This window comes from Monodon monoceros, unplaced genomic scaffold (genome assembly GCF_005190385.1).
Source record: "Monodon monoceros isolate NGI ecotype Baffin Bay Population unplaced genomic scaffold, NGI_Narwhal_1 Super_Scaffold_2, whole genome shotgun sequence".
In the NCBI taxonomy this organism is placed as follows: Eukaryota; Metazoa; Chordata; class Mammalia; order Artiodactyla; family Monodontidae; genus Monodon; species Monodon monoceros.
The window spans coordinates 72,886,731-72,908,056 of NW_021703776.1; the positions used below are offsets into that span (position 1 = coordinate 72,886,731).

The following is a 21,326-nucleotide window of genomic DNA, read 5'->3' on the forward strand; positions in this document are numbered from 1 at the left end:
GCACAGCCCGAATGATTTTCTTAGGATTGGGAGGGGGAGGTGGGCAAAAACAAGTGGAAAATTTCCTGTTTCTGGGGTTCGCACATAAACTGTTGTGTTTTCAGTAAGATTTCCCAGTAGCAAATGGGATGTGCTACTTCTTGGAGAATGCTGCGAAGACCAGGTTAAGGGATGGGGATGTTTTGAAAATAAGATCTGATTTTCAGTTAATTTTCTCTGATTGTGTACAAGTTAGTAAGCTACTTTCCACATTCAGAACTTTTAAGAAGTTTATTATGTAGTTAGATAATGTTCAATGTGCTTTCTAAAAAAAAAGAAAAGGAAGAAACCACAGGCGTACCCCATTTTATTGCACTTAATTGCGCTTCACAGATATTGTTTTTTACAAACTGAAGCTTTGTGGCAAACTGCATTGTCAAATGATGGTTACCATTTTTTAGCAATAAAGTATTTTAAAATTAAGGTATGTACATTGTTTTTTCAACAGTTAATAGACTACAGCATAGTATAAACATAACTTTTATATGCATTGGGAAACCAAAAAAATTTGTGTGACTTGCTTTATTGTGGTGATCTGGAACCAAACCTGCAATATATCCAAGGTCTACCTCTGTGAATTCATGGTTCCCACCCCTACCCTCCATAAATAACCTTCTGCTTAAAATGTACCTGGAGAATAGGCACTCACTACAAGTTCATGCATCCATTCATTCAACCATTCAATGAATGAGTGATGCCTACAACACACAAGGTACCAAGTAAGGTGCAGGGGAAGCAGATGAGTTCCTGCCCTACAGAATTTACAGTTTACTGAAAAAAATGCTTAATTTAGAAACAGAGTGACCCGAAGCCGAGTAGCCGAATGGGAGGTCAGAGGTGTTGAGCAGAGATTTGTCTCTGCTTCTTAATAACACTGACTTGTTATTGTAATAATGACCATCTATGGCCAATAAAAGATTTGGGCATTCTATCCCAATCTTCTGCTCATTTCCTTCTGGAAGTTTCAAGTCCCAGAAAGAAGAGTTAAAAAGTCAAAAGCGCTCTGTGGCTGCTGCGTCCTTTCTTCTAGAGACAAAATCTGAACCTGGGGGGACAGGCAGGGTTGTGACTTGACGTGGATGGACAGAGCCAAGAATAAAAAAGACACCAGCCTGGGGCACTACATCCTCCTCCCAAACTTGAGACAGACAAGTTTCTTGATTTCTCGAGTCCTTGTCTGTAAAACGGGACAAATGGCACCCAACAGAACAAGCTTCTGACTGCATAGCATGCAAGACAAGATGAGCAGGGACTTTGAAGACCAAATAAGGGTGTGTGTATATGAGGGTAGAGCCCATGAGCTGCGTGAAGGCGGGAGACTTACTTCGAAGCAGGACCCTGCCGAAGAGGCTGTGATCCCTGTCCAGGGTGTTGCAGTTCCAGCGGTGCTGGCGGAACTGGTGCTGGCACTCTGCCGTCCACTCGGCCACGCCCAGGCCGATGGCACGCATCACGTCCGGGTGTCGGTGGCACAGCTGCCGCTGGCGGCTCACCAGGCCTGGCACATTGTCACACATCACCCTGGAGGAGCCACCTGTAGCTCTCATGTACCTGGGAAGGACCAACACGGGGGAGAGCACAGAACAGCGAGGCCTCACATGGTGTTTCCCGGGAGAGGGAAGAGTTCAAAGCAGCATGTCAAATATGAATTCCTATCCTTTGGGGGATATTAGAAGGCAAAGGTTATTTAACTTTAGTTCACTGGAGAAGCGACACAGCAGGCATGGTGAGTGATCTGGTAGAAGCCACCCCAAAACGGAGTGCTGACTGTTTCTTGGATGTGAAGCCGAGGCCACCAGATGATGCTCTGGGCAGGGTGGGAGAGGCAAGGTCTGCAGTTGGGGAATGGGTTGAGGGGGGAAGGGGCAACATGTTTCTGGAAGACTTCTTCCAAGAAGACTCTGATCTCAGTACACAATGTGTCTGGACTTGGCTTTGGAGGAAGCCGACCTTTAGAAGCTCCTCACTGCCATTTATTTGATCTAATGTTTAAGTGTCTTAAACTGTCTGTAACTGTCTAATCAACACCTGCCGGTATCTGATGTTATCCTCTCTGCACAGGCATGCCATTCTTCTACTAAAGAATCTGTTAAATATTTCCATTTTCCAGCTCTTTTTGGCTTTTATAGAGAACCTTTGGAAAAAAATCTTTCTATTGTTATTAAGGACACTAAATATTTGGAAGAATCAAACAGTGTTATAGCTCCATAAAGTACTTTTGAGAAGAGACTTTAACAAAAAATTACATCATCATCTCTACCCAGATGTTCTCTATTAGTTGTGAAATGTTTAGAAAGGTACCTTTTATATAACCCAAGCTGCCATAGGTGTCTTTTGAAGCGATCAAACAAGGAGAATGTCTTTTTCTTGTATTTTCATTATTTTATATGATCATAAAATCATTACAGCTGTGACTCCCCCAAAATATAGTTAAGTGACAGCTGAGAGACAATGTGACAAAAAGCCTGGGCAATAAATAATGTTTATACACCCATGGAGACAGAAATAGTCATTTTATTGAAAAACGGTCACTCTGATAAATCAATCTTTGATCCTATGTCAGTAATGTCAAGGCTAAACGCCTTTCTGTTCAAAGTGGCTTAGGAAGGAATTGAACCCCTCTTCCCATCCATGCTTTCTTTGCTTTGCTCCTTTGAAGAGCTCGTGTCTTCCTAAAGTTCCCTGCTCCAGTCTCTCATTTGGCTGAGACGCCTTACTTTTGCCAGATTCTTTTAAAAAACAGCACATCATAACAGATAGCAGGTCTTTCCGAATCAGTGTTTCAAGTATCAGTTCGGAAGGTTTTAGGTGCAAGAACGCTAAAGAGCTCTCAACTCTATCTCTTCTCAAGATGAAGGAGATGGGAGATGAGTTTCTGGCTGGGGAGAGCCTCTCCCTTTGGAACTTTTAAGGATGCTAAGACCTGTTACGTTTCAACGTTCCTTCACTATGCAGAATAAATCGAAGATCCACGTATAAAGGACAGCAGCAAATTTACTCTTTGGGGTGACTGTGGTTTCGAACTGACATCTTAGAGCTCCCGGCCTCTGGAGCTTCGCATTAAGGCGGTAGTCTCTACCTGGAGGCAGCAAAATGTTCTTCCGCCCCACTGGGGTGAAGCACTAGGAATGTGGAAGGACGGGAAAGAAGGCAAAATCGCACGCTTCGGGTTCTACCGCTCTTGCCCGCCTGAATTGCCCCGTCGGTTTTTATCTTGAGGGTTTTTTGGGGGGAGGGGAGCATGGGGGATGATAGTAGTTTTGGAGGTGAGTTCACCCCCCCCCACACACACACACGCGCGCGCGCGCGCACACCCGTCTGTGCTAGTAGAGCTAGAGACCCGGCTAGCGCTTGTCTCAAAGATCCCGATTTTGCTGTCGCTCAGCTGGATCCAAATACACCGAACATCCGAGCTCTCAGTTGAGGGGGAATGGCGGGGCGCGGGGGGGTGTTGAAGTTGTCGAAGCTGGAATGGGCTTCCGAGGAGAATCGAAGGGGCAATAGGAGAGGGCAGCAGCTTGGGTTCGGGTCGGAAGCCGTGACTGCCGCGGCCGCGGGGAAGCGCCGCCGGGAAGCGTCTATGTGGCCCCTGCGGGCTCCACTCCCATCCCCAAAATACCCCGGCGCCCGTGCGCGTGCACTTACCACCATGAAGAGCTGACCTCAGGGCTGAGCCAGGTCAAGAGCAGAGGGAGCCAGAGCCAGATTCCACCGAGACAGGCGTTCATATTAACCCCCTTGCGTCCGCATCAGGTCAGACTCCGTGTGCGGGCGCCATGCGTGCCCGAAGCAGAAGCGCTCAGCGCCGGGAGCGCCTCGTCACGGCCGCCGGCGCCTTGCCGCGCCCCCGCCCCCCGCTCGCGTCTGCGGCGAGTGGCGAGACTCGCTGATAAAGTTTCAAGCGACCAGCGGGGCGAGCGATAAAGGCCAGCCGGGGCCGCCTCGCCCACAGCCAATTCCCCAGGCGCGGCGAGCGCGGGCTGCCGGAGAGCTCTGCGCGCCTCCCGCGCGCCCCGGTCCCTTCAGCTCCCCGCCCGCCCGCCCAGGCGCAGCCAAGGGAGGGGGCGCTGCGCCGGGTAGGATGGCGCGGGGGGGGGGTGGATCGCGCGGTTTTATATAAGGGTGGGTGAAATGATGGCAAGAGAGGTCTGTGGGTGAGGTGATGCGGGGAGGGAGAAGCACCTCTGCGTGGCCTCGAGCACCCGCGGAGGCAGGCACCTTTCGGGAAGCTCCGGGCCAAAGAGCATCAGTGGGTGCCCCGCCACAGGACCGAGCACTCCGGATAAGCGAGGCTACCCTCCGGCAAACATAAGTCCCCGAGCGGGCAATGTGGGGAAAGGAGGGAGAGGATAGGGATACAGCTGTGTACAGGAGGCAAGAATCCAGAGATGATTTTCAACTCATCCCTCCGCTTCTCTTCCTAATACCGAAAGGAAGAGCAAGCCCTCGTAAATCTGGAGCTAAGCAGGGCAAGGTTGGAGAGGGAGGGTTCAGGCCTCAGGGAAGTGAAGACTTGTGGCCTTGATTCCTTGGTGCTGGGCTTATATATAGAGCTCCAAGGGAGGGGAAACAGGAAGGTCCCTGACCCTCCGGACCTCACCCAGGCGTCCTCGGCCAAAACGTCTGGGGAAGATGCGGTGTTTACGCACACCCAGCTCCTCCACGGCGCTGTAGAGCGCAGAAGATCATGCAGGGAGGAACTGAGGCAGCAGGAGCCCGCCGAGGGTCTGCGCCCCAGCACCGGTCGCGCCTCTTGCTGCCCTGGCGCTCAGCTTTTGCTCCTTGCGGAGGTCAAGGGACTATCGGTCCTGATCTGGGCCCCCGCAGGGCCAAGAGAGACAGGCTTGAGCCCGCGGGTGGAGCATCTTGAGCAGCAACTGGCTTGTAGCCCCGCCGTTTATCACCGGAAAGGAAGGAAGACCAGGAACTCGCGGCGGCCGTGAACTGTTCCATTGCTCTTTTCCTGGGGCGGAGGAACCCGCCGCCCGCCCGCGGAGCGTGCCTTGGGGAATGGGGAATGTGTGTGCGTGTTGGGGGTGGGGTGGGCGCTGCATTGTTCGGAGGGCGTGACGGGGTGGCCGTCCAGATAGGAAAGACCGGCTCTCCCCCCACCCCCTCCTAGAGCCGAGACTGGCCGGAGCATCAGCCCTCGCTAGGCGCGAGCGCGGTGAGAAGCTGGACGGGGCGAATCTCAGAAATGCCAAAAACCTGAAAAATGCTGTCATCGCCACCCCCTTCCCCCCCTCCCCCCGCTGGTCCCTGGCAGGTCCGGCCCCTCCCAGGCTGACCCAGATACATCCCCGTTTGGGTCCGGAAAGGGAGGGGAGGGAAACAAGTACCGCGCCACCCACGACTCGGGAAGAGCAGGGCTCCGCGCCAGGGCCGCTCCATATCGCTGGGCCGCGACCCAGGGGAAGTTCTGATCGGTCTGTGCCGGGAGGGAGGGAGGGGCAGGGGAGGTGGGGGTTGTATTTCTGCTCACAGTGCGTGCACAAGCTCTTGTGTGTGTGTGTGTGTGTGTGTGTTGGGGGATAGGAGGTTGGGGGAGACGGGGCGAGTGATGTGATGGGCATCAAAGAGCAAGAAATATCTCATTAACCTCTGTGCTTATGCTCATAAACCTCTTCTCTGGGTGAAGCAGAAGAATAAGTTAAAATTCACTTCCATCCTCCTTCGTCCACAGTCTCTCCACTTCTACCAGTGAATAATGTAGGGATGTGGATGTGGATGTTGGGAAAGGTAGGCAGCTGTATGCTTCTCTCATGGACAGTGAGACCTGAAACTACCTAAAAAGCTCAACTCAAAGCTCCACCCACCTCAGCACATCATGTTCTTCCAGCTGAGGGGAGTTAGAAATACATGGAGTATGACTATCAGCTTAGAGGCCTTTCCTCTCCGCCCAGGGAATTATTGAGTGGCCAGGAGATCTGCCCTTCAGTTGTTGATGAGGCCAATGGAATGACCTAAACCTGAAACAGACCTCCTGGAATAAGAACAGGACCATCCCCAAAACTAATTAAATCCACTCCAAAGGGCTTTATCCTGGGGCAGGAGAAGTACCTCATGACTTGCAGAGAAGAAATCAGCCTTGGTGAATGGCAACTGCTGAAAAAGTTCAAGAGAAACTAAATCCAGATGTGAAAAAGGTCCACCCAATCACTCCTTCCCGACCTGTCTAGAGGCAGTCTGGACCACGTGACTTGTCCCTTCCAGATCTGTGATTCCATTTCTCTCACATTCTCCACCCCTATTCACTTATGACCTACTATTAGCCCTGTACACCTTCACTTCCTGCCCAACAGGTCTGACTTTTCTTCCTCCTCATCTGTACCTGTGCACTTTGAAGATAGAGTGTTCACTACTAGAAGAAGTTGGGAAATGCTCAAGAAAATTAAGAGGAAAGAAAGTTATTACAAACCTCACTTCTCCAATAAAAACTACCATCCTAAGGAAGAGTTGATAAATATTTAAGTAAATTGCACATGACTATAGCCTTGCTATAGGAGATGATGAATTAGGAAAGACAGGGTTCAGAATGCCTTTAGATCTATGAACTCAATATCTGATTTTTGGTTTCTTCAGTGAGAATTCTCATTGAATTGACTGTAAAATTCATTTACAGTATACGGGACCCAATTCTCTTTCTGGATATTAATGTTAGTTTGCTTGTAACTTTAGTATAGCATTGTAGCCAAATGAGTCAGTCTATTTTCTTAGTTAGATCCATTGTTTGTCTAATCTCCCAGGGCAGAGAGAGAACTAATTTACTACCAAACCATCTCCACCCTTTAAAAATGGACAGTTACTTCTTCAACCAAATAGTCATATGTGTTTCAATCTGAACTGGTTTCTTCCTAACGCAGTGACTCTTAATTTAGCTACTCACTAACCAGTGATTCAAAGGTCTAGTATTTCCAACTTAGAATCAATGACCTTAAGAAAGAACATTGTGTATTAACAAAAGGTCAACAATGGGAAAGAAAAAAATATATATATATATAACTTTCTAAATCTAGTAGTATCATATATATAACAACAGAGGTAATATATCAAATAAAAACAATATATATCATTAAAACTTTTTTACTTGCTAAGTCTATCCAACTAAGAGCATCATATACATAATAATATAGATTAAGTTTGAAATTTGAAGTGTGTTTTCAATGCCCTTAAAGGCATTAACCGCTTTCCCCTTTAGTCACTCCTAAAATTTTTATTAAGCACACTCTTAGCTAATCTTTGTCAAAAATTGATTTTATGAGGGCTTCCCTGGTGGCACAGTGGTTGAGAGTCCGCCTGCCGATGCAGGGGACACGGGTTCGTGCCCCGGTCCGGAAAGATCCCACATGCCGCGGAGCGGCTAGGCCTGTGAGCCATGGCCGCTGAGCCTGCGCGTCCGGAGCCTGTGCTCTGCAACAGGAGAGGCCACAACAGTGACAGGCCCACATACCGCCAAAAAAAAAAAAAAAAATTGATTTTATGAAGAGTTCTAATATCAATGATTTAAATCTCAGTGTGCATTTAAATTAATGTGCACCAAAGACTTGCTTCCAGCCATGAGAAAGTAATAGGTACGTGACTTGTTCTCCTACTGAAAAAAAATATAAGACTGGACAAAATGGTAAGGCAAATCTTTTCAGGCATTGGGCAATAGGCAGCACACAGCTATGATCTTTGACAGAAGGAAAACACCTGAGGTGTGCTCCACAACTATCCCATAACTGTTCTGAGTTTTCTGCTGAAGGACACTTTTTTGGGGGTGCAAAAAAGTGGAAACAGAGCAGTAGTCTTAGTTAAGGATAGAGGGAGTAGAGGTCTGGGCTGCTGAAGCAGCTGAAATTGGCAGGGTAGAATATCTGAAAATAGGTAGCTGTGAAAGAGAGGGTCCCAAAAGTCTACATGGTGATTCACCATGTGTCCTTGGTCAAGAGCTGGGCTGAATATAGCCATGAGAAGACTCTAACGCCTAGCAGAAATTGCTTTCTGCATGTCATGCAGCGTTGAGAGACGTTGGAGTTCCAGCTCAGTGGGGTAGAGAGACCTTATTAAGCACTTCAGGCATTCGAGATGCCAGAAAGGCATCCTTTAAGGGTCATACCTTAGTATAAAAAGCATGTCTTAGAACAAAATTCAAAATTTTGTTTCCTCATATCACATGCAGTAACAAAGAATAAAAACAAATCAGACAGGCCAAGGGGAATTTACAAGGATAAAACCAACACCCATTGAAGGAAGATAACATTGTATCATTTACAATGTCAAGCATACAATAAAAAATTAATAGGCAAGTGAAAAACCAGAAAAAATGTGATCCATACTTAAGAGAAAGCAGTCGAAAGAAAATGACTTTGAGAAGGCTCAGTTGGAGGAACTAGCAGGAAATAAATTTTAGCATAACTCTTATAACTATGTTCAAGTATTTAAAGGTCACAATGAACAACTAATGGAGAATCTCAGTGGAGAAATGAAAGCCATTAGAAACAAATGAAAATCTAGAACCAAAAGTACAATATCTGAAATGAAAAATTCACTGAATGGGCATAACAATGGAATGGAATTGGCAGGAGAAAGGGACAATAAACTTAAAGATAGAAGTTATATAATCTGAAAAACAGAAAGAAAAGATATTGACAATTAAAGAAATGTAACATCAGATATCTGCAGGACAAGACCAAGCAGTTTAAATACATGTGCAAGTGAAGTTCCAGAAAGAAAGAGAAAAATGTGACAAAAATATTTGAAGATATACTGCACCAAATTTGTCCAATATGATAGAACACATCAATTTACAGACCCAAGATGGTCAGAAAACGCCAAGCAAAATAAATACAAAGCAAGGGCTTCCCTGGTGGCACAGTGGTTGAGAATCTGCCTGCCGATGCAGGGGACATGGGTTTGTGCCCTGGTCCGGGAAGATCCCACATGCCGCGGAGCGGCTGGGCCCGTGAGCCATGGCCGTTGAGGCTGCGCGTCCGGAGCCTGTGCTCTGCAACAGGAGAGGCCACAACAGTGAGAGGTCCACGTACCGCAAAAACAAACAAACAAACAAACAAAAAAACATATCACACCTATATACATCATGATCAAACAGTTTAAAATCAAAAAGGGGGAGAAACATCTCTAAAGCAGCCAGAGGGAAAAGATACATTAAATATAGAGGAGCAAGAATATGCATTACAACTGACTTTTCACTAGCAATAATGGAAGCCAGAAGACAGTGGAGCAGCATCTTTAAAATGCTGAAAAGAAAAAATGGTTCACACTGAATTCTACAATCAGTGAAAATATCCTTCACAATTGAAAGAGGAGCTCTTCTTTTGTTCTTCTTCCCCTTACCTTGGGAATAAGGACTACACTCCACGAGCAAGGGCAAAACTGAAACAGAGCACCCCAGTAGTCTAAAACCAACTCTTGACAGGATCAAAGTGAGTCATAGGTACTCTATTTGCAAGCCAAAAGAAAACTCAACCCTCCTTGGAGGAACATAATTTCATTCAGAGTCTCTACAAATTTTCATCTATTATATGTAGCATCAAATCTAAAAGTTACAAAACAAACAAACAAAAACCCAGTAAGCAAATCAACAGAAATAGAAATAGACCCACAAGTAATTTAGAGTTTTGATTTATCTGAGGACTGCAAAATAACTGAAATTTAAAAGTTCAGGGCTTCCCTGGTGGCACAGTGGTTAAGAATCTGCCTGCCAATGCAGGGGACATGGGTTCGAGCCCTGGTCCGGGAAGATCCCACTTGTCGCAGAGCAACTAAGCCCGTGCGCCACAACTACTGAGCCTGCGTTCTACAGCCCGTGAGCCACAACCACTGAGCCTGTGTGCCACAACTACTGAAGCCTGCACGCCTAGAGCCCATGCTCCACAACAAGAGAAGCCACCACAGTGAGAAGCCCGCGCACTGCAACAAAGAGTAGGCCCCGCTCACCACAACCAGAGAAAAGCTCCCACGCAGGGGGCTTAGAAAACAATTAAATAAAATAAATTAATTTAAAAAATAAAATAAAAGTTCAAACAATAACAAGTAATTTTAACAGAGAGCTGGAACCCATACAGAAGACTTCAATAAAAATCCTAGAACTGAGGGGAGGAGGGAAGTTAAGACTGAAATTGAGAATTAGATAGATGGATTGAGGAACTATCTAGAATCAGCAAAACAGTGGACTAGTAAACCAGAAGAGGTGAATAAAAAGTATCCAGATTAATTCACAGAGAGAATTAAAAGGGTATAAAATACAGAACATAAAATAAGATACAGCATAAGAATGTCTAACAGACCATTAGACATTAGACACAGAAAGGTGGTCAGAATTTTTGGCCTGAACCCAACTGGGTTGATTGTGTGCTAAAACAAGAATATCAACATTTTTCATAGGGTTTAAACAAGACCTAGAGTCTCTTAACATTCTATTCAAAATGTCCAGGATGCAATCAAAATTACTTGGCATACAAAAACCTGTAATGTTCCAATTCAAATAGAAAAGACAATCTACAGACACTAATTCTGAGATGACGGAGATGTTGCAATTATCAGACAAAGACTTGTAAAGCAGCTATGATGAAAATGCTCCAAGAAGTAATGATGAATACTTTGGAAACAAATGGGCAATAGAAAATATCAGCAAAGAAACAAAATGGAAAAAGGAACCACACAGAAGTTTTAGAATGGAAAAATATATGTACTATCTTCCACAGTGAGAGGGTGAAATATTTCACTGAATAAGGGCAGTAGCAATATTGAGATGGCAGAAAAATGTGTGAGTGAACTTGAAGATATATTATCTTCAAGGATGAACAATAGAAATTATCTAGTCCTAACAAAAGAAGGAAAAAACAAAAAAGAGTGAAAAGAAATGAACAAAGCTTCAGGAATCTCTGAAACAATTCCAAAAGGTGTAATGTGACTCCTGGAAGGAGATGATAAACAGTCTATTGCAACAAAAAATATTTGCAGAACTAATGGCTAAAAATTTCCTAAATTTTGTCAAAGGCATACACCTAGAGATTTGAAAAGCTCAGAGATTTGAAAACCCCAAACAGGGTAAACCCAAAGAAATCCATGCCAGATGCTGGGAAAACTGGACAGCTACCTATATGTAAAAAAAAAATGAAATTAGAACATTCTTTAATACCATACACAAAAATAAGCTCAAAATAGTTTAAAGACCTAAATGTGAGACCTGACACTATGAAACTCTTAGAGGAAAACAGGCAGAACACTCTCTGACATAAATTGCAGCAATATCTTTTTCAATCTGTCTCCCAGGGTAATGGAAATTTAAAAAAAATAAAAATAAACAAATGGGACCTAACTCAACTCAAAAGCTTTTGCACAGCAAAGGAAACCATAAACAAAATAGAAAGACAACCCACAGAATGGGAGAAACTATTTGCAAATGATGTGACTGACAAGGGATTAGTCTCCAAAATTTACAAACAGCTCATGCAGCTTAATCTCATCAAAACAAAGAACCCAATCGAAAAATGGTCAGAAGACCTAAATAGACATTTCTCCAAAGAAGACATACAGATGGCCAAGAGGCACATGAAAAGATGTTCAACATTGCTAATTATTAGAGAAATGCAAATCAAACTTACATTGAGATATCACCTTACACCAGTCAGAATAGCTATCATCAAAAAATCCACAAACAATAAATGTTGGAGTGGGTGTGGAGAGAAGGGAACTCTCCTACACTGTTGATGAGAATGTAAATTGGTACAGCCACTATGGAGAACAGTATGGAGGTTCCTTAAAAACCTAAAAATAGGACTTCCCTGGTGACGCAGTGGTTAAGGGTCTGCCTGCCGATGCAGGGGACACGGGTTCGTGCCCCGGTCCGGGAGGATCCCACATGCCGCGGAGCAACTGCGTCCATGGGCCATGGCCGCTGAGCCTGCGCGTCCGGAGCCTGTTGCTCCGTTGCACTGCAAAAAAAACAAACAAACCTAAAAACAGAGCTACCATATGATACAGCAACCCCACTCCTGGGCATATATCCAAGGAAAAACATGGTCTGAAAGGATGCATGCACCCCAGTGTTCATTGCAGCACTGTTTACAGTAGTCAAGACATAGACGCAACCTAAATATCCATCAACAGAGGAATGGATAAAGAAGTTGTGGTACATATATACAATGGAATATTACTCAGCCATTAAAAAGAATGACATTTGCAGCAACATGGATGGACCTAGAGATTGTCATACTGAGTGAAGTAAGTCAGAGAAAGTGAAATACCATATAATATCACTTATATGCAGAATCTAAAAAAAATTTATACTAATGAACTTATTTACAAAACAGACTCACAGGCTTAGAGAACAAACTTATGGTTACCAGGGGGGAAGGGTGGGGGGAAGGGATAGTTAGGGAGTTTGGGACTGACATGTACGCACGGCTGTATTTAAAATGGATAACCAACAAGGGCCTACTTATAATACAGGGATCTCTGTTCAGTATTATGTAAGAACCTCGATGGGAAAAGAATTTGAAAAAGAATAGATACATGTATATATATAACTGAATCACTTTGCTGTACACGTGAAACTAACACATTGTTAATCAACTATATAAAATTAAAAGTTAAAAAAAAAATCCATGCCAAGACACTTAATAATAAAACTACTGAAACCTAAAGGCAAAGACAAAATCTTATATGATGACAAATACAGATGATGCATTACTTATGGGGAACAAAGGAAAATGATTATTTGAATGACTGTAGATTTCTCATGAGGAATTGTGAAAGCAGAAGGGACTGAAACAGTATTTTTTAAAGCTCTGAAGGAAAAGAACCCTCAGCCCAGAATTCTATATCCAGTGACAATACCTTCATGAATGAAAGTGAAATAAAGACACTCTCAGATGAAATCAAAGAGAATTCATTGTCAGCAGACCTGTTTTAAAAGAAATGCTAAAGGAAGTTTTTAAGACAAAAGGGAAATGATCCAAGAAGGAAACTTGGAAAATCTGGAATGAAAAAAATTCAAGAGACATGGTAGATAGCTGGGTATATATTATAAACTTCTACTTCTCTCCAGTTCTTTAAAATATGTTTGATGGTTGAAGGCAAAAATAGCAACAGTATGTGATAGTGGTTTCACTGTATGTAGAGGTAATACCTTATATTAAAAAACTACCATATCAACTAGGGAGGGTAAATTGACTCTATGGTGCTAACTTTGAAACTTGTAAAATTTGATTCTATATACTGCAAAAAGTGATGTATAACTAACATTATCTTGATAGCAACCACTAAAAAACCTATACAAAGAGATGTAGAAAAAACATAATAAATTAAAAGTTTAAATAATTCAAAAGAAGGCAAGAAAGGGTAACCAGAGGAATGAAAAACAGAATAAACAGGAAACAAATAGTAGACATAAATTTTAAAAAATCAACTATTATATAAGATATATGTGTTCCCAAAACAAAAATTTAAAAACAAAGATTGTCTGAATGAATAAAAACACAAGTATCTCATTTCTTTTTTTTCTTTTCTTTTTTTTTTTTACATCTTTATTGGAGTATAATTGCTTTACAATGGTGCGTTAGTTTCTGCTTTATAACAAAGTGAATCAGTTATACATATACATATGTTCCCATATCTCTTCCCTCTTGCGTCACCCTCCCTATCCCACCCCTCTAGGTGGTCACAAAGCACTGAGCTGGTCTCCCTGTGCTATGCGGCTGCTTCCCACTAGCTATCTATTTTACGTTTGGTAGTGTATATATGTCTATGCCACTCTCTCACTTCGTCACAGCCTACCCCTACCCCTACCCATATCCTCATGTCCATGCTCTAGTAGGTCTGTGTTTTTATTCCTGTTTTACCTCTAGGTTCTTCATAACATTTTTTTTCCCATAAATTCCATATGTATGTGTTAGCATACAGTATTTGTCTTTCTCTTTCTGACTTACTTCACTCTGTATGACAGACTCTAGGTCCATCCGCCTCATTACAAATAGCTCAATTTCATTTCTTTTTATGGCTGAGTAATATTCCATTGTATATATGTGCCACATCTTCTTCTCATTTCAAATATAATACAGGTAGGTTCAAAAGGAGAAGGATGGAAAAAGATAAATTATGCAAACACTAATTAAAATAAAACTGGAGTAGATATATCAATATCAAAGTAGGTATCTGAGCAAAAACATTTACCTGGGATGAGGGATATAACATAATGACAAAAGGGTCAATTGACCAAGAGGAAATATGGTCCTAAATGTGTATGCACCAAACAATAGATTTTCAAAATATATAAAGCAAAAATTGACAGAACTGAAAAAAAAAAACAGGCAAATATACAATTAGAGATGTCAGCACTCTACTCTCAGTAGTTCATAGAACAAATAGAAAATCAGCAAGACCTAAAAAAAGAAAAAGAAAAAGAAAACCAGCATGATATAGAACTCAACAATACCATCAACCGACTGGATATAGTCCACATTTATAGAATGTCACTCTACAACAGCAGAATATACATTCTTTTCAAATGAACATGAAACATTTGCTAAGACAGACTACATTCTGGGTAATAAAACAAACTTTAAATTTTTTTAAAAATTGAAATCATGCAAAATGTATTCCCTGATCATAATGGAATTAAGTGGAAAATCAGTAATAGAAAGAAATCAAGAAAATCTCCAAACTCTTGGAAGTTAAACAGCATGCCTCTAAATAATCTCTGGGTCAAGTAAAAAGTTTCAAGGAAAATACAGTTGACCCTTGAACAGCATGGGAGTTAGGGATGCCAATCCCTGCACAGTCAAAAAATCCATGTATAACTTTACATTGACCCTCTGGATCCAGGAATCCATGGATTCAACCAACCATGGATTGTGTAGTATTGCAGTATATATTTATTGGAAAAAATTTGCACATAACTGGACCCATGCAGTTCAAATCCGAGTTGTTCAAGGGTCAGCTGTATTTTGAACTAAATAAAAATGCATTATTATGAAACCATATTTAATATGTACTCTAAGTCAAGAATAAATATTGTGATCTCTCTGTTAACCACTAAAGAAATAATACAATAAATAATTTTCCAGTTATCTATTGCTGCATAAAAAACTACCCTCAAATTACTGCTTTTTAAAAATTGAGATATAATTGACATACAAATAGTTCTAGGTGTATAATTAATGATTAGATATATGTATGTATTGTGATTACCACAATAAGTTTAGTTTACCACAATAAGTTTAGTTAACATTCATCACCACATATAGTTACAATTTTTTTCTTTCTTGTGATGAGGACTTTTAAGATTTACTGTGGTAGCAACTTTCAAATATATAATACAGTATGGTTAGCTAAAGTCACTATGCTGTATATTACATCCCTAGGACTTATTTATAAGTGAAAGTTTGTGCCTTTTAAAACACCTTTACCCATTTCAGCCACTCCCCACTCCTGGCAACCACCAATCTGTTCTCTGCATCTATGAGTTTGGTGTTTTTAGTTTTTGTTTTTAAGATTCTAAGTAGAAGTGATCATACAGTAATTGTCTTTCTCTGTCTGACTTATTTCACTTAGCATGATGCCCTCAAGGTCCATACACGTTGTTACAAAAAATAGAATTTCCTTTTTTATGGCTGAATAGTATTTCATTGCATATATATATATATATATATATATATATATATATATATATACACACACACACCACATTTTTTTAACCCATTCATGTGTTAATGAACACTTAGGGTGTCTCCATGTCTTGGCTATTGTGAATAATGCTTTAATAAACACAGGGGTACAGATATCTTTTTGAGTTAGTGATTTCATTTCCTTCAGTTAAATGTCCAGAAGTGGAATTGCTGGATCATATGGTAGTTCTATTTTTAATTTTTGAGGAACCTCCATATTGTTTTCCATAGTGGCTGTACCAGTTAACATTCCCACCAACAGTGCACAAGGGTTCCCTTTTCTCCACATCCTCACCAATACTTGTTATTTCTTGTCTTTTTGATAATAGCTATTCTAACAGGTGTGAGGGGACATCTTATTGTGGTTTTGATTTGCATTTCACTGATTAGTGATGTTGAACACCTTTCCCTGTACCTGTTGGCCCTTTGTGTGTCTTCTTTGTGAGGATGTCTATTCAGATACTTTTCCCATTTATTAATTAATTTGTTTTTTCTATTGAGGTGTAGTAGTTCTTTATGTATTATGGATATTAACCCTTTATCAGATAAATGACTTGCAAATATTTTCTCGTATTCCATAAGTTGTCTTTTCACTTTGTTAATTGTTTCTTTTGATATAAAGAATCTTTTTAGTTTGATGTAGTCCCACTTTTTAATTTTTGCTTTTGTTGCTTTTCCTTTTGGTGTCAAATCCAAAAAATCATTGCCATGACTGATGACCAGGCGCTCACCACCTATGTTTTCTTCTAGGAGTTTTATGGTTTCAGGTCATACATTCATGTCTTTAATCCATTTTGAATTGATTTTGTGAGTAGAGTAAGATACTGGTTCAGTTTCATTCTTTTGCATGTGGCTGTTTAGTTTTCCCAACACCATTATTGAAGAGACTATCCTTTCCCTATTTTATATTCTTGGCTCCTTTGTGGTAAAGTAATTGACCATATGTGCATGGGCTTATTTCTGGGCTCTCTATTCTGTTCCATTGGTCTGTGTGTGTTTTTATGACAGTACTATACTGTTTTGATTACTATAGCTTTGTAGTATAGTTTGAAATCAGGAAGTGTGATGCCTCCAGCTTTTTCTATCTTTCTCAAGATTGCCTTGGCTATTCAGTGCCTTTGTGGTTCCATACAAATTTTAGGATTGTATATTCTATTTTTGTGAAAAATGCCATTGAAATTATGATAGGGATTACATTGAATCTATCAGTTGCTTTGGGTAGTAGAGACATTTTAACAATGTTAATTCTTCCAATTAATGAGCATGGAATATCTTTCCATTTATTTGTGTCTTCTTCAAATTCTTTCATCAATGTCTTACAGTTTTCAGTGTGTATGTATTTCACCTCCTTGGTTAAATTTATTTCTAGGTATTTTAATCTTTTGCAATTGTAAATGTGAATGTTTTCTTAATTTCTCTTTCTGATAGTTCATTATTAGTGTATAGAAATGCAACTAACTTTTGTATATTGATTTTATATCCTTCAAGTTTACTGAATTCATTTATTAGTTCTAACAGGTTTTTTTTTTTGGTGGAGTTTTTAGGGTTTTCTATATATAATGTCATGTCACCTGCAAATAGATGCAAATGTCATGTTCCTTTTCAATTTGGATGGCTTTTTTTTTTTCTTGACTATTACTCTGGCTAGCACTTCCACTGTTGAATAAAAGTGGCAAGAGTTGGCATCTTTGTCTTGTTTCTGATCTTAGAAGCAAAGCTCTCTTTCTTTCTTTCTTTCTTTTTTTAAACCATTGAGTACAGTGTTTGCTGTGGGCTTGTAATATATGGCCTTTATTGATACTCAGTTTGTTGAGCATTTTTATCAGGGATGGATGTTAAATTTTGTCAAGTGCTTTTTCTGCATCTATTGAAATGATCATATGATTTTATCCTTCATTTTGTTAATGTGGTGTATCACACATTGATTGATTTGCAGGCATTGAACCATCATTACATGCCTGGAATAAATCATACTTGATCATGGTATAAATTTATGATAACAGTATACTTAATCATGTATTGTTGAATTTGGTTGGCTAATATTTGTTGAGGAGTTTTTGTTTGTTTTCAAAGAAGCAGAGTATTTTATTTTTTAAAAATCATCATTCAGTAAATGTTACACTATGAAATATTACATTTTAATCTCTTTTTCAATAGAAAGGTTTTCTAAAGAAATGACTTGGAGCTTTCCACATTTATCAGATGTCTTTTCATTATTCTTTTCCATTTTTGCAATTCTGGATACAAATTGCATGACCCATTTTGGCAGAAGAGCAGAGGTTGTAAGACCAAGTTCCACTGCTGCAAGATGCAAAATTAGTTTTTCACCAATTCTATGGGGTAAAGTCAAATTTGCCCTTTCCCAAACTGGTAGGGAATTTAGAAGGGAGACAGTTTCATGCGGGAAAGGAAATCTTCCTTCTTTTCCATGATCACCAATAACTGTCATCACGACCAAGATTTCTAGAAGAAATTCAACCCAGTTCCATCGCAATTTCCTTATTCATTCCTCTGGCCCGTGTGTCTTGAAGCAGGAACGATGACGAGAATAACCTGCAAGCTGCTCATCTGCACCGATTCCAGTAAGAACTACCTTTGCACTGCTCTAATATGGTTTTGCTTCATCCTGGGTCACTAACCAACTAACTCCTCCAGAAGCAAACCATACTGCACAGCCAATGCTATCATCCAACACTGTATCCAAAGGCTGAATGAAGTGGGATATTCGAGTTCTTCTTAATCTTTGCAGTTCTTCTAGAGAAACATTAATTTCAACAAAATTCCACATCCGAAAAGGGTTGGCAGCTTGTAATTCCTTTAGTCCTGTTCTTCCTGTGATTCGATCTGGTATGTTGAATTGTTCACCAGGAGTAGCAGCAGCAATGACATTTTTAGAGGATTCTTCAGAGGGTATTTCACAATGATTTTCTGTTTTCTCCCTTTTTTGTTAAAACTAGCTGGTATGGTCTTTTCTTTAGTCATGAAAGCCACATTAAGAAGATTAATTGGTTCACCTAAGGGAATATGATGGTCAGCAAGGGCTGCAATAACCATGGACTCAATCCCCCCAGAAAACAGGATTGCAACACTTGCTTTTCTATTACTAGTTTTCAAAACTTTGTTTGGTGTCAGGTTTTCATTCCTAGGTAAACACAAGACACGTCTCTTGACTGCAATACTCAGGACATCAATGAACTGCTGACCTACTTCCTTCATGTGTCCATCAATAAGAAAGACCTGAAGGGTCTTTCTTGTCGGTGGGATGCTGGAAATGCTACTGCAATGGATCTCAAATGCAGTTTGTGGCAACGTCATATTTAAAGGGACAACAGCTTCTTTAAGATACAGTTTGGCTTCATTTGCTACCACTGATATAAATGTTGACAAGTCTGCTGAAATTTGAGTCAGGCTATTAACACATTCTTTGATAGCATCCTCCCTAGAGTTATTTCCAAGGATACAAATTTAAAACAACTGATTTGGAAATGGAAGTATTCTTGAGATCAATTCTGAAGATTCCAGATACTGGAACTTCTTGCCACTGATTGGCCACTCCAGATGTTTGGGTGCCAACTGAAGAGAGACAGGAACTCTTTCCCAAAGTGCTAAAATGCCAAAGCAAGCTAAGATGACCAAAAAAATCCCAACCAAACCATAAAGAATGACCAGATGCTTGATAATATATAAAAGACCAAAGACGTTGGACTTTTGAGAAGAGTGACAAAATATCAGATTCATTCTTACAAGAGGAAAGATAATTAAACATTATTTGAGTATCATTCTCTTCAGCTTCAACCTTTATTCCACTAAAGACTTCTCCATTCCACAGGAATACAATTTCCTCTTTCATCTTCCACAGGCTGGGTGGTCAACACCCCTCTTAAGTGAAGGACATGACCAGAAAATAAACACTGGTAATTAACATTAGACTTTAACAACTGTTTACTACTATTGGGTCCCCACCATTTAAGATTACACAGTAAATCCTCTTTCAAATCTTTGCTGAAATGCTCAACAGAAAAGCTTACTGCACAACAAATGCCACACATTTCTATGCAAATTTAAGTTTACTATTTCTTGATTTGGTCTTCTCTGAGTTTACTATTTCTTGGTATTCTTTCCTCAGCTCATCCAATATATTTTTGCTTTCAGAAAGCATTTCTGTTCAATCTGCAAGAAAATATGTTGCTGTTTTGTTGCTGCGTTTTTTGTTCTGTAATCTTGCTGCTGAGGTCTTCCTTGTGCAGAGCCGAGTTGTTGGTAGGGACCAGCCCCGCACTGTCCTTGGGTTGTACACCCTGGCTGGGCATCTCCACAGAGCATTAAATATGCAGTGTTGAGGATTTTTGCCTCTATGTTCATCAAGAATATTGGCCTGTAATTTCTTTTCTTGTTGTGTTCTTGTCTAGTTTTGATATCAGAGTAATGCTGGCCTTGTAAAATTAGTTTGGAAGTGTTCCCTCCTCTTCTATATTTTTTGGAAGAGTTTGAGATGGATTGTTATTAATTCTTCTTTAAATGTTTGGTAGAATTCACCAGTGAAGCCATCTGTTCCTGACTTTTGTTTGTTGGGAGATTTTTTTATTACTAATTCCACCTCCTTCCTAGTAACAGATCTACTCAGATTTTCTGTTTCTTCATGATTCAGTTTGGTAGGTTGTATGTTTCTAGAAATTTATACATTTCTTCTAAGTTGTCCAATTTTTTGGTGTATAATTGTTCATAGTAGTCTCTTATGATCCTTTGTATTTCTTTTTTTCTTTTTTTAAAGATTTACTTATTAATTTATTTTTGGCTGTGTCAGGTCTTAGTTGCGGCACACGGGATCTTTCTTGAAGCATGCGGGATCTTTCGTTGTGGCATGCGGGCTCTTTGTTGTGGTGCGCAGTCTTCTTTCTAGTTGTGGCATGCAGGTTTTCTCTTCTCTAGTTGTGGTGTGCAGGCTCCAGGGCGCATAGGCTCTGTAGTTGTGGTGCGTGAGTTCCAGAGCACGTGGGCTCTGTAGTTTGCAGCATGTGGGCTCTAGTTGAGGCACGCAAGCTCAGTAGTTGTGGCATGCGGGCTTAGTTGCCCCGCAGCATCTCAGTTCCCTGACCAGGGATGGAACCCATGTCCCCTGCATTGTAAGGTGGATTCTTTACCACTGGACCACAAGGGAAGCCCAGATCCTTTGTATTTCTGCGGTATAAGTTACCATGTCTCCTCTTTCATTTCTGATTTTGTTTGAGTCCTCTCTCTTTTATTCTTAGTGAGTCCAGCTAAAGGTTTGTCAATTTTGTTTATCTTTTAAAGAACCAACTCTTAGTTTCATTGATCTTTTCTATTGTCTTTTTAGTCTCCAATCATTTATTTCCATTGTGATCTTTGTTATTTCCTTCTTTCTACTAACTTTGGATTTTATTTGTTGTTTTTCTGGTTTCTTGAGGTATAAAGTTATGTTGTTTATTTGAGGTTTTTCTTGTTTCTTAATGTAGGCATTTATCACCATGAACTTCTGTCTCAGAAATGTTTTTGCTGCATCACATAAGTTTTGATATATTGTATTTCCATTTTCATTTATCTCAAGATATTTACTTTGCTTTTAATTTCTTCTTTGACCCATCAGTTTTTCAGTAG

At 40.8% G+C, this 21,326-nt stretch overlaps 1 protein-coding gene and 2 pseudogenes across 1 annotated transcript in view; all 3 read right to left on the reverse strand.

Moving 5' to 3' along the window:
- Positions 1 to 3,767, reverse strand: part of WNT2 (Wnt family member 2) — a 44,033-nt gene extending 40,266 nt beyond the window's left edge. The window contains exons 1-2 of the mRNA XM_029233972.1: positions 3,685 to 3,767; positions 1,364 to 1,590 (exon numbers count right to left, since the gene is read on the reverse strand). Of these exons, the coding sequence (XP_029089805.1) occupies positions 1,364 to 1,590; positions 3,685 to 3,767 (310 nt within the window). The remainder of the gene's footprint in view (positions 1 to 1,363; positions 1,591 to 3,684) is intronic.
- Positions 3,768 to 17,841: 14,074 nt separating this feature from the next.
- LOC114901226 lies at positions 17,842 to 19,759 on the reverse strand (annotated as a pseudogene).
- A 73-nt stretch (positions 19,760 to 19,832) lies between these two features.
- LOC114901455 lies at positions 19,833 to 20,020 on the reverse strand (annotated as a pseudogene).
- Between the last annotated feature and the right edge of the window lie 1,306 nt (positions 20,021 to 21,326).